The 13,434-nt window shown below is 50.5% G+C and overlaps 2 protein-coding genes across 2 annotated transcripts; both read left to right on the top strand.

Annotated features, from left to right (window-relative positions):
• LOC311428026 (olfactory receptor 14C36-like) lies at positions 1 to 792 on the top strand (the record flags this gene model as incomplete). Its single annotated transcript, XM_084539591.1, has 1 exon — positions 1 to 792. The coding sequence occupies one exon, from the start codon at positions 1 to 3 to the stop codon at positions 790 to 792; it is 792 nt and encodes a 263-aa protein (XP_084395717.1).
• Positions 793 to 12,282: 11,490 nt separating this feature from the next.
• Positions 12,283 to 13,197, top strand: LOC311428025 (olfactory receptor 14J1-like; the record flags this gene model as incomplete). Its single annotated transcript, XM_084539590.1, has 1 exon — positions 12,283 to 13,197. The coding sequence occupies one exon, from the start codon at positions 12,283 to 12,285 to the stop codon at positions 13,195 to 13,197; it is 915 nt and encodes a 304-aa protein (XP_084395716.1).
• Positions 13,198 to 13,434: the final 237 nt, after the last annotated feature.

The following is a 13,434-nucleotide window of genomic DNA, read 5'->3' as shown; positions in this document are numbered from 1 at the left end:
ATGTACTTCTTCCTCCTCAACCTCGCCCTCCTCGACCTGGGCTGCATCTCCACCACTCTGCCCAAAGCCATGGCCAATGCCCTCTGGGACACCAGGGCCATCTCCTATCAAGGCTGTGCTGCACAGGTCTTCTTTTTAGTCTTCCTTATTGGTGCAGAGTTTTTTCTTCTCACCGTCATGGCCTACGACCGCTACGTTGCCATCTGCAAGCCCCTGCACTACGGGAGCCTCGTGGGCAGCAGAGCTTGTGCCCAGATGGCAGCAGCTGCCTGGGGCAGTGGCTTTCTCAATGCTACCCTGCACACGGCCAACACATTTTCCCTGCCCCTCTGCCAAGGCAATGCTGTGGACCAGTTCTTCTGTGAAATCCCCCACATCCTCAAGCTCTCCTGCTCAGGTACCTACCTCACAGAAGTCAAGTTTCTTCTGGTTAGTGCCTGTTTAGGTGTTGGTTGTTTTGTTTTTATTGTTTTTTCCTACATGCAGATCTTCAGGGCAGTGCTGAGGATGCCGTCTTCTCAGGGCCGGCACAAAGCCTTTTCCACGTGCCTCCCTCACCTGGCCGTGGTCTCCCTGTATCTCAGTACTGCCGTGTTTGCCTACCTGAAGCCCCCCTCCATCTCCTTTCCATTCCTGGATCTGGTGGTGGCCGTTTTGTATTCAGCGTTGCCTCCCGTAGTGAACCCCCTCATCTACAGCATGAGGAATAAAGAGCTCAAGGAGGCACTGAGGATGTTGTTGCTATATTCAGTATTTCGACAAAGAAGCCATCTTCTGCATGTGATTCCCTGAAGTGTAGCTGGACAAGGCAGAAACGTCTTTGTTCCTATATTTCAAAATTAGTTCATCCTTTTCAATATTATTCCAATATGCTAAATATTATTTTTATCATTTTATTTTATAAATTTAAGTTATTTTTGTTCTTCTATCTCCTTCTACCTTTTCTTCTAACCCAAAGACCTCATGTAGAGGTGCTGCTAAGCTCTTTGTGACTAACTAAATAAAGGAACCAGCAGGTAGGCAGTTTCTCTGGATCTCATTTCTCATACACTCTTCTCAGGCACAGCAGTGGTTGTGGGATGAAGATCCTTGCTGCAACGTGGTGGAAAGCCCTGGTGTCCTCCTTTGGGGCTGCCCTTTTCTGCCCTGGCAGGCACTCCTTGCCTGCAGCCTTTGAGTCAGGGTCGCCACTTTCTTTGACCCACGAACACTGACAGCAGCAGGACATGGGCGTTTTGGTGCTGGTCACCCTTCTCTTCCATACTGCTGTCTTGTAGCACCACTGAATCAGAACTGGCCTTCCAGCCAGTGCCCCTTGAAGTACGGCTTTCAAAAGTGAGGTGAAGGAAGCACTGAGGAAGCAGCCTGATCTGATGTGAAAGTTCTCCCTGCTCAGAGCAGATCTTAGCACTGGAAACCTCCAGAGCTCCCTTCTGACTCTAATCCTGAAGGAAAGAAGTAGCAAGAGAGTGGAGGTAGGGGGAGGGAACGCTGCTGTGGGCAGAGGTATTACTGGCATTTGTAATCCCTGCCAGGCATTGCAAAGTGACAGATTCACTGAGACTGGAGGGGACCTCCACAGCCCATCTAGCCACCCCCACTAGCCATGCATGGACACCTCCACCAGGCAGCCCAGGCCCATTTCCAGTTGGGCTTTGGTATCTCCAGTGATGGGGATTCGCCCACTTTTGGAGAAACATGATCCAGTGCTTGGTATTGCTCAGAGTAAAAGTGTTTTCCTGTGGGGAATGTCATGTATTCCCATGTCTTGTCCTGTCACCGGGCACTGCTGAGATTGTCAGAGGAAAATACCTGAGAGCAAGTCCATGTCTCATAGGCACTTCATAGGAGCAAATAGAGATGGGGTTGAGGGACTCCATGCTTTTTCTGTCTTAGTCTGTACCAAAAAGCTCCCCTAAGCCTCTATATTCAGTAAAAGAGATCAAGGATGAGAAGAGCATGTATTGATAGGAAGGCCATGAAAAGTCACCAGGACAAGGGCCATTTTCTGCCCCTGCATTGGACTGACCCTGGGCAAGGCCCAGCTTAGGAAGCAGCCGTGCTGGACGTTCATGGTGGGCAGGGAGCTGGGCAGGAGGCAGATGTGTGCTCTGGGAGCACAGGAGGGAAGGCTGAGGGGCACCTCACCGCAACATGCCAAGAGCTGCAGGGATGTCAGGAAGAGCCCAGGGCCAGGCTGTGCCCCGGGGCCATGAGCCCTGCCTGCCCTCCTCCTGCCACGCTGAGTGCACTGGCTGCAGCAGAGGGGACCCCCAGCCAGCCTCTGCCACCCGCCTGGCCCCAGCCCTCTCCAGCGCCCTTCTTGCTGCTCTCTGATGCACGCCAGCACCTCCCCGTGCATGCCAGCCAGCACATCTGCTGAGGGCCAGGGCGGCTGCTGCAGGGGCAGGGAGCTCAGCATGGCCCTTGCAGCCCCCTGCCCTGGGCCTGCCTATGCCCTAGGGCTCGGCCCCGGCCTTGGCTCTGCTGGCAGGAGCGCTCTTGGCATGCGCTTCCTGGCCTCCCCTGGCCTGCGCACAGCTGCTGCCCACTCCGGCTGCTGCCACAAACGTGTCCTCACAAGCAGCACCACCCCTTGGGCTGCTTCTTCTGGCCTCCCCCACCACACTGCCTTGACTCCTTGTCTCTGCTGGGCCCCACCTTCCACACCCAAATGCCTTCCTTCACTGTCATCTCCCTTCCCCTGCCCCGTGGGTTGACAGAGTCATGGGATATATGACCTTTAGGTGTTGTCATGCTTGTGTAACCAGATTGGTGATGGCAGAAAAAGACCGTTCCTTCACTAGTGATCAACACCCTTCTTCATGTTAGGCCACAACTGAACATCCCTCACAATTCTTAGAGTGTTTGCTTTATCTCAGGGATGAACTGCATTAGGTCTCCTTGATTAGTCTGAGGCAAAACGCAATGCTTATTGCCTTCTGACACTCCAGCACAATACCTATGAATTTACCTTTCTGTGTGCATTGACCCGACGGGTCATTTCACATTTTTTGCTTTCATATCCCAGATGGAAGGAGATGATTCCCAAACTGGGACATGCCGATGGGTTCTGCTTCAGCCATTTGAGGTGTCCTGTTCTTGAGTATTTCAGGATGACTTTTGCCACAAGTCCTGCACCGAAATGCATCCCTTGGCTGTCATCACCCTGTCCCCTGTACTGTGGGATGACTGTGCTGTGGTGGGATGTGTTTCCAGTGGGCCATCTACCAGACATCGTAATGAATACTGTGAGCAGGACTAGAAGGGTCCTCCTTCAAGCCAGGGGGAGGCGGGGAAGAAAGGGACAATTGGGTTTACTGGACTGGGTATATTTAATGGCCTGGCACTTCAGACCCACAAATGTATCAGGCTCTACTGGACACCGGTGCACAGAGTACCCTGATGCCATCAAGCTAGAAAGAGGTAGAACCCACCTGTATTTCTGGAGTGACAGGGGCATCCCAAGCATTAACTGTACTGGAGGCTGAAGTGAGTCTAACTTGGAAGGAATGGCCAAAGCACCCCATTGGGACTGGCCCAGAGGCTATGTGCATCCTCGGCATAGACTGCTTCAGGGGAGAGAATTCAGAGTTCCAAGAGGGCACCACTGGTGCGGCTTTGGCAGAGCTGCCTTCGAGATAAAGGACATGAAACAGTTGTCTACTTTGCTTGGCCTTCCACAGAACCCTTCTGTTGGGGGTTTGCTGAAGGGTGAAGAACAGCAGGTGCCAATGGCTACCATGGTGGCGCACCTGAGGCAGCGTCGCGCTAACCAAGACTCCCTGATTGCCATCCATGAGCTGATTAGTCGACTGGAGAGCCCAAGTGTAGATGTAGTGCTTGGTAGCGTGGTTTAGTGATGGACTTGTCAGCACTAAGGTAAAGTTGCCTGACCTGGGTGACACGTCCCAGAGTAGTGTCAGGCACAATGCAATTCTTTTTGCATTCTGCATCTATAGCACAGGAAGTAGGAGTCTGCCCTACTCTATTGACTGGGCAGGTCTTTTCACTTTACTCAATTGAGGATTCTGTGTCTGGAAGGGGACAATTTCCCCAATGAGGCCAAGCTCATGGGTACAGCTACAGCCAATAAAGATATATTTTCTTTAGTTTTATTCCTGAGTTTTCCACAGACAATCCAAGAGAGTCCATGGATGTCCAGGTGTCTACTGAGATTCAGGCTGAATTTCTCAGGATCCAATGGTCATTTCAATCTTATCTTATCTTATCTTATCTTATCTTATCTTATCTTATCTTATCTTATCTTATCTTTTTCTGAGCACACCCCTGACTTATCTTAGAAAGGGTTTCATGTGCTGGGCTGGGCTGCAGTTAGAGGGACAAATACCACTGCTGGCAGTAGAGGTGTCAGACCAGCACACTCTGCTTTTCCTCTTGATGAAGGTCTCCAAAGAAGTCACCCTGGACGAATAGCAATAGGAGAATAATGTTCAAAACTGAAATGCAGCAAAATTCAGCCTTTGAAACAAGAAAATATTTGTATTGGTTGCTTTTTAAAATCTTCTTGCTTAATTTCATCTCACAAGCTCTGCAATTAGCTACACAAGGCATGAAGGCTTGGAGACAACTATCTATAGAGATGTTAGGTATTTCTGCATTTTAATGAGTTCCATGGTGTATTTTGGTGCTGAGTCTATGAAGCTCAGGTACTGAGAGGGGAATGATGCAACTGCTAGAGAAAGTAAAGTCAGAAGGACAAGTTGAAGTGACTTGGATTGTGAATGGGCCTCAGTGAGGACTGTTACTAACAAAGCCTCCCCAGGGCCTTGTTAGGGCAGATAATTGGAGGCCATGATTGCAGACAGGCAAAGCACTGTGCTGAGAAAAGTCTTGGTTGGTTTTGGTGATGCAGAAGGGCCAAGGCTTGGCCCCAGCCACTGGAACAGGAGATCCTACACGCTCACGTCTGCCTCAAGGCTCTTGCTGGGGTCTGTGGGATGTGGTGGGCAGTGTGATGCCATGAAAAGAACACTGGTATGACACCTCTGAGGTGCTGCACAGGGTTGAAAGGAATCAATGAGGCCCCATTGCCATGAGTATAACGTCTCTCCTCATAAGCTCTAGCCAAGGCGACAAAACCTTCAGGGTTGTTGGGACCTTCCATTCTTGCCAGCACCCTCTGCCTTCTCCTCTGTAGCTTTTCCTACGCTGTCCCACACATTGCCCTATTTACTTGAAGTCTGCAGACACCCATCTCTGTTCAACACTTTGCTCTCATCGCTTCCTTTAACCCATGCCTCGTCAATCCTCACCAGCGGTTCCTTGAAACACAGAGCCAGGGTCTGATGAGAGGGTGACCTCTGGCACTACAGCACGACCCTTTGAGGGACATTTCTTCCTCCTCATGGCCAGTGCCATCCTTCCAATGCAAACTTTGTGGCAGTTTTTTCTCTCCTGCTCTTTCCTACTACCAAAGAAAGCTCCATCAGGGTGGAAAGCACTCCTCAAGTAGGCATCCCAACACACCAGGCTCCTTGAGGCCTCTCAGCCAAGCAGACACAAGTCACCTCAGCAGCACCTTCCAAGCCAGGGGCCTGCTGCTGGCCTTGCAGCTTCTTGTGGAGACACAGCCAAGCCTTGTGCCTCCTGCTGCCCACTCATGGACTCAAGCAGAAGGGACAGGACAACCCATGTTGGGGCCTCCTTTCTGCCTGGGTCCTCCTGGGTCTGGAGGCAGAGGGGATCCCCCAGTCAGCATGCCAAGCAGGTGCCTTCTGCTGGCCTAGCAGGGCCACTGCCAGATGTCAGCCCAAAAGTGCAGCTCCCAGGGAGAAGTCAAGGCTGACCTGACACCCCCAGACACAAGTGACCTCACAGTCCCTTTCTGTGACACGTTCCTGCTGCTGCCCTATCACGTGCAGAGACAGAAGTGACCTCACAGTCACATTGCTCCTGCTGGGGCAGGAGATCTTGAGGCACAGCTGACTACTTTCTAGATCCCATTGGACTGGGGCTCACCTTTCTTTGTTAGAGAGTAAACAAAGGTTTAATGGGAAGGTTTGGTGTTCTTCTGTGTTTAGAGGATGGGCAGGCTCTGTGGTTTAGTTCATTTTTACATCTGCCTATAAGCCGAGGCTTAAATAAAGCATTTTAATGCTAATGTTAAGGGAAGGGATTAGGGTGAGCAAGAGAGTAAAGGTAAAGGAAAGGGGCTATATTATCCCTTGAGCTTTGCTTCAAGGGATACTTTGTGTTCAAGCATTACAGAAGTGGATTCCTGTCAGAGTGTTGGAGGAGCATCTAGACTTAGGGATTAAAACTACTGGTTAAAATAGTGTTAGGGCCATATATGACTGTACAAGGCAATGTTACCGCACGATCTACATTACATGATGCCTCTTCGCTCTATGAAATCATTATTTTCTGCTGCCCATGCTCCTCTTACCACCCCCAAAGATCAAAACTCTCATGTCCAGGTGTTGTGGTTTAATCCAACCGCAGCTAAACACCATGCAGCCATTCACTCATCCTCCCCCCTCCCTCTCTGGGATGGGGGAGAGAAATGGGAAAGTGAAACCTGTGAGTTGAGATAAAGACAGTTTATTAAGACAGAAAAATAATAATAACAATAATAACAATAATGATGATAATAGTACTACTACTAATAATGTGTACAAACAAGTGATGCACAATGCTCACCACTCACTGACTGATGCCCAGCCTAACCCTGAGCAGTCCAGCCCTCCTCCCCCTGGATAGCCACCCCTATGTATTGTTTAGCATGACGTCAGAAGGTATGGAATACCCCTTTGGCCAGTCTGGGTTAGTTGTCCTGTGTCTGTCCCCTCCCAGCTCCCACTGCACCCCCAGCCTGCCCGTTGGCAGGACAGAGTGAGAAGCTGAGACGTCCTTGGCTTGGTGTAAGCGCTGCTCTGCAACAATTAAACATCACTGTGTTACCAGCACTCTTCTCATCCTAAGCCAAAACATAGCACCCTAGCAGCTAGTAGGAGGAAAATTATAGAATCATAGAATCATAGAATATCCTGAGTTGGAAGGGACCCTTAAGGATCATCAAGTCCAACTCTTGACACCGCACAGGTCTACCCAAAAGTTCAGACCATGTGCCTAAGTTCACAGTCCAATCTCTTCTTAAATTCAGACAGGCTCGGTGCAGTGACCACTTCCCTGGGGAGCCTGTTCCAGTGTGCAACCACCCTCTCTGTGAAGAACCCCCTCCTGACGTCCAGCCTAAATTTCCCCTGCCTCAGCTTAACCCCGTTCCCGCGGGTCCTGTCACTAGTGTTAATGGAGAAAAGGTCTCCTGCCTCTCGACACCCCCTTACGAGGAAGTTGTAGACTGTGATGAGGTCCCCCCTCAGCCTCCTCTTCTCCAGGCTGAACAGGCCCAGTGACCTCAGCCGTTCTTCGTACGTCTTCCCCTCCAGGCCTTTCACCATCTTCGTAGCCCTCCTCTGGACACTCTCCAACAGTTTCATGTCCTTTTTATACTGTGGTGCCCAGAACTGCACACAGTACTCGAGGTGAGGCCGCACCAGCGCAGAGTAGAGCGGGACAATCACCTCCCTTGACCTACTAGCGATGCCGTGCCTGATGCACCCCAGGACACGATTGGCCCTCCTGGCTGCCAGGGCACACTGCTGGCTCATATTCAACTTGTTATACAAGCGCAGAATGTACTGTCTCACTGTCGATCTCACAGTCTGTCATAAATAAAGATATTAAACAGCACCAGTCCCAGGATAGACCCCTGAGGTACAACACTTGTCACCAGCCTCCACTTGGACATAGAGCCATTGAGCACCATGCTCAGGGTGTGACCGTCAAGCTAACTCCTTATCCACTGAATGGTGCACCCATCAAATGTGTATCTCTCCAATTTAGAGGCAAGGATGTCATGTGGGACAGTGTCAACGGTCTTACTGAAGTCCAAGTAGATGACAGAGGTCGGTCTTCTGTTGTTGTCTGATGTGATCACTCCAATGTAGAAAGCCAGCACACTGTTCAGGCATGATTTCCTCTTTCGTGAAGCCATTCTGGCTGTCTGAGATCTACTCTTTGTCTTGCAGGGGCCTTGACATCGATTCCAGGAGGATCTTTTCCATGATCTTGCCAGGCACAGGGGTGAGGCTGACCATTCAGTAGTCCCATGGGTTCTCATTTCTACCCTTTTTAAAAATGGGAGTGATATTTCCCTTTTTCCAGTCACCAGGGACTTCACCCGACTGCCAGGACTCTTCAAATATGATGGAGAGAGGCTTGACAACTACATCAGCCAGCTCCCTCAGGACCCTGGGTTGCATGTCATCAAGCCCCATAGACTTGTACTTGTTGGGTTTCTGCAGGTGGTCTCAAACATGCTCTTCAATTACAGCAGGTGGGAATTTGCAACCCCAGCCACCAACTATGGGTTCAGGGAAACAAAAGACTTGGGAAGCCTGACTGGCAGGGAAGACTGAAGAAAAGAAGTTGTTGAGTCCCTCAGCCTTTTCCATGTCTGTCATTACCAGTTCACCCTTCTATCTTCACAGGGGGTACAATGTCCTTGGCCTTCCTTTTCTGAGCAAGGTACCTACAGAATCTCTTCCTGTTATTCTTTTCATCCCTTGCCAAGATCAGTTCCATCCATGCATTGCTTTCCTTTTCCCATCCCTCCACATCTGAAACTGAAACACGCTTGAGGGCTTGGGAAAAGTAACGCTGGATGCATAGAAGCCACTTAGGAAACAAAACTTGTAGGTAGGAAGCATGATTTTGTGGAGGTGCAGAGCTGATGGGCACATTGCACAGGATGTGCCTAAAGATCTTTGTGCCCTTTTCCCTCCTGACTACAACGCCACTACATTCTCAGGAATGGAGGAGCCAACAGAGGTGAGACAGGTACACTGAGATGTTAAACGTCATTAGAAAGCTGATCCTAATAAGATATGGGGAGGTCAGGAGCAGCCTGGACAAGAGAGATGTGAGATTTTGGGGTGGGAAGAGGAGCATGGCCAGCAGAAATTAATGATTCTGTAGAGGTAAGAGGGGTCATTTAAAGCAGATGCTACAGTAACACTGACTTAAAACAGTCATATGTTGCCCTTTCCTTATTTGAACCAGTTATTTTAATCTTTAAACCTAAATGTTACTCCACCGCTCTGAGAGGAATGCACTACTCCAATGCCTGAACTCAAAGTATCCACTGAAGCAAAACTCAGCCACTTTCCCTTACCTTTACTGTCCTGCTTACCCTATTCCCTTCCCTCAACACTAGCATTAAAATGCACTATTTAGATCTAGAGAAGTTGTTGGCAGGCCTAAAAAAAAAACTAAACCACAGGGCTTGCCCATACCCTTGAGATAGACCTGATAGCCACAGAAGAACACCAAAGATTCCCATTAAACCTGATTTTATCCTCTAACCTAGAATGGTGAGCCCTAGTTCCTAAAGGACTAGAGAGAGGTCAGCTCTGCCTCAGGAACTCCTGCCCCAGCAGGAGCAATGTGACCGTGGCAGTGACTGTGAGGTCACTTCTTTCTCTGCACTTGATAGGGCAGCAGCAGGAACGTGTCACACAAAGGGACTGTGAGGTCACCTCTGTCTGGAGGTGGCAGGTCAGCCTTGACTTCTCCCTGGGAGCTGCACTTTTGGGCTCACATCTGGCAGTGGCCCTGCTAGGCCAGCACAAGGCACCTGCTTGGCATGCTGACTGGGGGATCCCCTCTGCCTCCAGAGCCAGGAGGACCCAGGCAGAAAGAAGGCCCCCAGATGGGTTGTCCTGTCCCTTCTGCTTGAGTCCATGAGTGGGCAGCAGGAGGCACAAGGCTTGGCTGTGTCTAGCCAAGAAGCTGCAAGGCCAGCAGCAGGCCCCTGGCTTGGAAGCTGCTGCTGAGGTGACTTGTGTCTGCTTGGCTGAGAGGCTGCAAGGAGCCTGCTGGGTTGGGATGCCTACTTCAGGAGTGGTTTCCACCCTGACGGAGCTTTCTTTGGTAGTAGGAAAGAGCAGGAGAAAAAAAAAGCAATGAAGCATGCCCTGGAACTTTGGCACTGGCCATGAGGAGGAAGAAATATCCAGGGGAAAAAGCTGGTCTTGCTGCTGGAGACTGAGGCAAAGAAGGCATTAAGTACCTCAGCCTTTACCTCCTTTCTTGTCACCAGCTTTCCCCCCACATCCAATAAAGGATGATGATTCTCCTTAATCCTCCTTTATTTGGCGTTTATATATAAATGGTTTTTGTTTCTTTGACATAAATATACAGATGGAGCTCCAGCTGGGCTTTGGCCCTTCTAATTTTCACCTGCACAGCCCCATAACATTCAGGACACAGCTCCAGACAAACTGACAGCTTGCATGACGAGGAAGCACAGAAGAGGTGGAACCTGGCAGCCTTCCATCCCCTACCCTTCTGTGACTCTGTGCTGCAATTCCATTCAATTGGTTACTCCTGTGTTATCCAAACTTTCCTGCAGCTCCTGATGCTGCTGTCTTCTCAGAGATAGCACAATGACACAAAGGTTGAACTGTCTGCTTGCAGCCATGAATGGCTGACAGAATGGAGCATCAGTGTGGGGGGAATCTTTAGAAACTGAAGGATTTTGCCTTGAGAAACCTCTTGACATTTACAAGAAGAAGAGCCCAGTCATGCAGCAGAGGAAGAGGAACCCCACACATGGGGGCAGACTGGGACCCTGCTGAGTGAGCAGTGCGCAGGTTGAGGAGGGTCTTAGGCACCACGAGGGATGCCATACGAGCAGTGGTGCCTGCTCACCAGGAACCAGGCCAGCTTCCTACAGAGCTGCCTTATGAGATATTTGTGTTCATGGCTATGTCTGTTGTCTCTGCCACTGAGCCTTATAAGGAGACTGCTAACAATCAAAGCAACGGAGCCTAATTAACTCCTCGCCAACCCATGTAGCAGGCAGGGGTTGTACCATTCTCCTCACTTGGCCATGCACATCCCCATCTCCTACTGCCCAACAAAGAGCCCTGAGCAACCTGTCAAGGGAAAGGATCTCATTTCCTATGGGCCAAGGGACAAGGCCTGACCCTTGTGCTTGGTGAAACACATCCATGTTTCCTACACATCAGTGTCACCTTCATATTGCCTTTGTCTCTTTGTCCTCACTGCCTCCAGGGTTCTGCTCTAACGAGCTCCAAGGGAGGCTGTGTCAGTGCTGACCCTCAGGGGCACACTGCAGGAAACTTGCCTCTGACTTGCACTTCTGGAGAGATGTCTTCAATTGTCTCTGAGTGCCTGAGGTTCATGGGCTCATCAGCAAAGGCCCCAGAGGGGTGATTGCAGTGCCTTGGGCTGGTGTTGTGCTGCTGAGCTGGGCCGGGCTCGTGGGACAGAGAGAGCTCGTGGCAAGAGGGCCGTGGTGCAGAGAGACAGCTGTGGCCAGGAGCAGCTCCTCTGCACAGCACAGCAGGGCTGGGGGCACTGCCTGCAGAGACAGAGTGCTTAAAGGCAGGCAGAAGTGGCAGGATGCACAGACCTCACTGGGGGAGAACACTTCCCAGCCCTGAACCCGGTAAGTCTCTGGATGGAGGGCAATGCAGCTGCAGGTCCTGGAGGAAGGAGAAGCCAGGGGTGCAGGAAGGGCTTCTCACGGCTGTGGTGCAGAGCAGGGTCCCTGCACTCAGCCTGCCTGGGAGCCCAGGGGCTTGGGCAGATGAAGGGCAGTGCAGGGGCTGCCTGAAAAGAGAAGGCACTTTCTGCACTCTCTGCCTGCCTCTTCCTGCTCTGATTGTGGGGCAGGCTCTATGTTAATGGGGTAGCTGGATTTGCACTGGTGACTGAGCTTCCTATTGCATTGAACTGAGACACAAACAGTTTAGTGATGAACGTGAGAATATCCCTTCTTTTCTCTCTGCTTACAGACTGCACCAGGGCTTTTCTGAGCTCTTCTTTAGGTCCTGCAGACAAGGGGATGTGGTTTTTCATCACAGCCTTTGTGTGCATCCATCCCCAAGGTGAGTGGTGCAAGCAGCCAGCCGCTGGGCACCAGGGAATGGACAGAGCAGCCCTCCTGGATGTGCCCTCTGGCTGGGCTTTCCCCCACAGCAATGACATTTGCCAGTGCAGTGGAGCATAAGTGGCACACTGGGGGCTGATGGGCAGAATTGGCTGCTGTGTACAGGATACTCAGCAAGCACAAAGCAGGGCTCCAGACAGGGAGATAGACAAAGGTCCTCTTGGAAACAGGGAATGTAAGGCTTTCACTCGGAATTGAATTTTAGTCAGAGACTTTACTCATAAGACTCTATGTATGTATATTTGTTTCTCATTTTGCAGTCTCCATGTCCAAAGCAAATGTCCAACAGCAGCTCTGTGAGCAAGTTCCTGCTGCTGGCATTCGCAGACACGCGCGAGCTGCAGCTTCTGCACTTTGTGCTCTTCCTGGGCATCTACCTGGCTGCCCTCCTGGGCAATGGCCTCATCCTCACTGCCGTAGCCTGTGACCACCGCCTCCACACCCCCATGTACTTCTTCCTCCTCAACCTCGCCCTCCTCGACGTGGGCTGCATCTCCACCACTCTACCCAAAGCCATGGCCAATGCCCTCTGGGACACCAGGGCCATCTCCTATCAAGGATGTGCTGCTCAGGTCTTCTTTTTCTTCTTCTTGGTTGGAGCAGAGTATTTCCTTCTCACCGTCATGGCCTACGACCGCTACATTGCCATCTGCAAGCCCCTGCACTACGGGAGCCTCGTGGGCAGCAGAGCTTGTGCCCAGATGGCAGCAGCTGCCTGGGGCAGTGGCTTTCTCAATGCCATCCTGCACACGGCCACTACGTTTTCTCTACCCCTTTGCCATGGCAATGCTGTGAACCAGTTCTTCTGTGAAGTCCCCCAGATCCTCAAGCTCTCCTGCTCAGGTGTCTACCTCAGGGAAGTTGGGGCACTTGTACTAAGTATTTCTATATTATTTAGTTGTTCTATTTTCATTGTTATTTCTTATATTCAGATCTTCAGGGCAGTGCTGAGGATTCCCTCTGAGCAGGGCCGGCACAAAGCCTTTTCCACATGCCTCCCTCACCTGGCCGTGGTCTCCCTTATGGTCAGCACTGCCATGTTTGCCTACCTGAATCCCCCCTACTTCACTTCCCCATCCCTGGATGTGGAGGTGTCATTTCTTTACTCGGTGGTGCCTCCAGCAGTGAACCCCCTCATCTACAGCATGAGGAACCAGGAACTAAGGGATTCAGTGAGGACTCTACTTGAATAGACACATCTTCAGCATATTCACCTATAATAATATGGCTATAATTAGAAATTCCATCTTTTCCAGAAAAATATTATTTCTGTTATTAAACGCCTGTAATATTATTTTATCTAACTATTTTGCCTTTGATTAAATAATGTTATTCTTAGTCTCATACTTGTCAATTATTTACCTATAGAAACCGGCTTCCTGTGTACATACAGCTACTGAAGTTACCTTGTGAATTTCATAGGTCTCAGC

The sequence above is a fragment of the Aythya ferina genome (assembly GCF_964211825.1).
Source record: "Aythya ferina genome assembly, contig: HAP1_SCAFFOLD_29, whole genome shotgun sequence".
NCBI classification, from domain to species: domain Eukaryota; kingdom Metazoa; phylum Chordata; class Aves; order Anseriformes; family Anatidae; genus Aythya; species Aythya ferina.
This window is presented reverse-complemented; position numbering and strand designations above follow the sequence as displayed.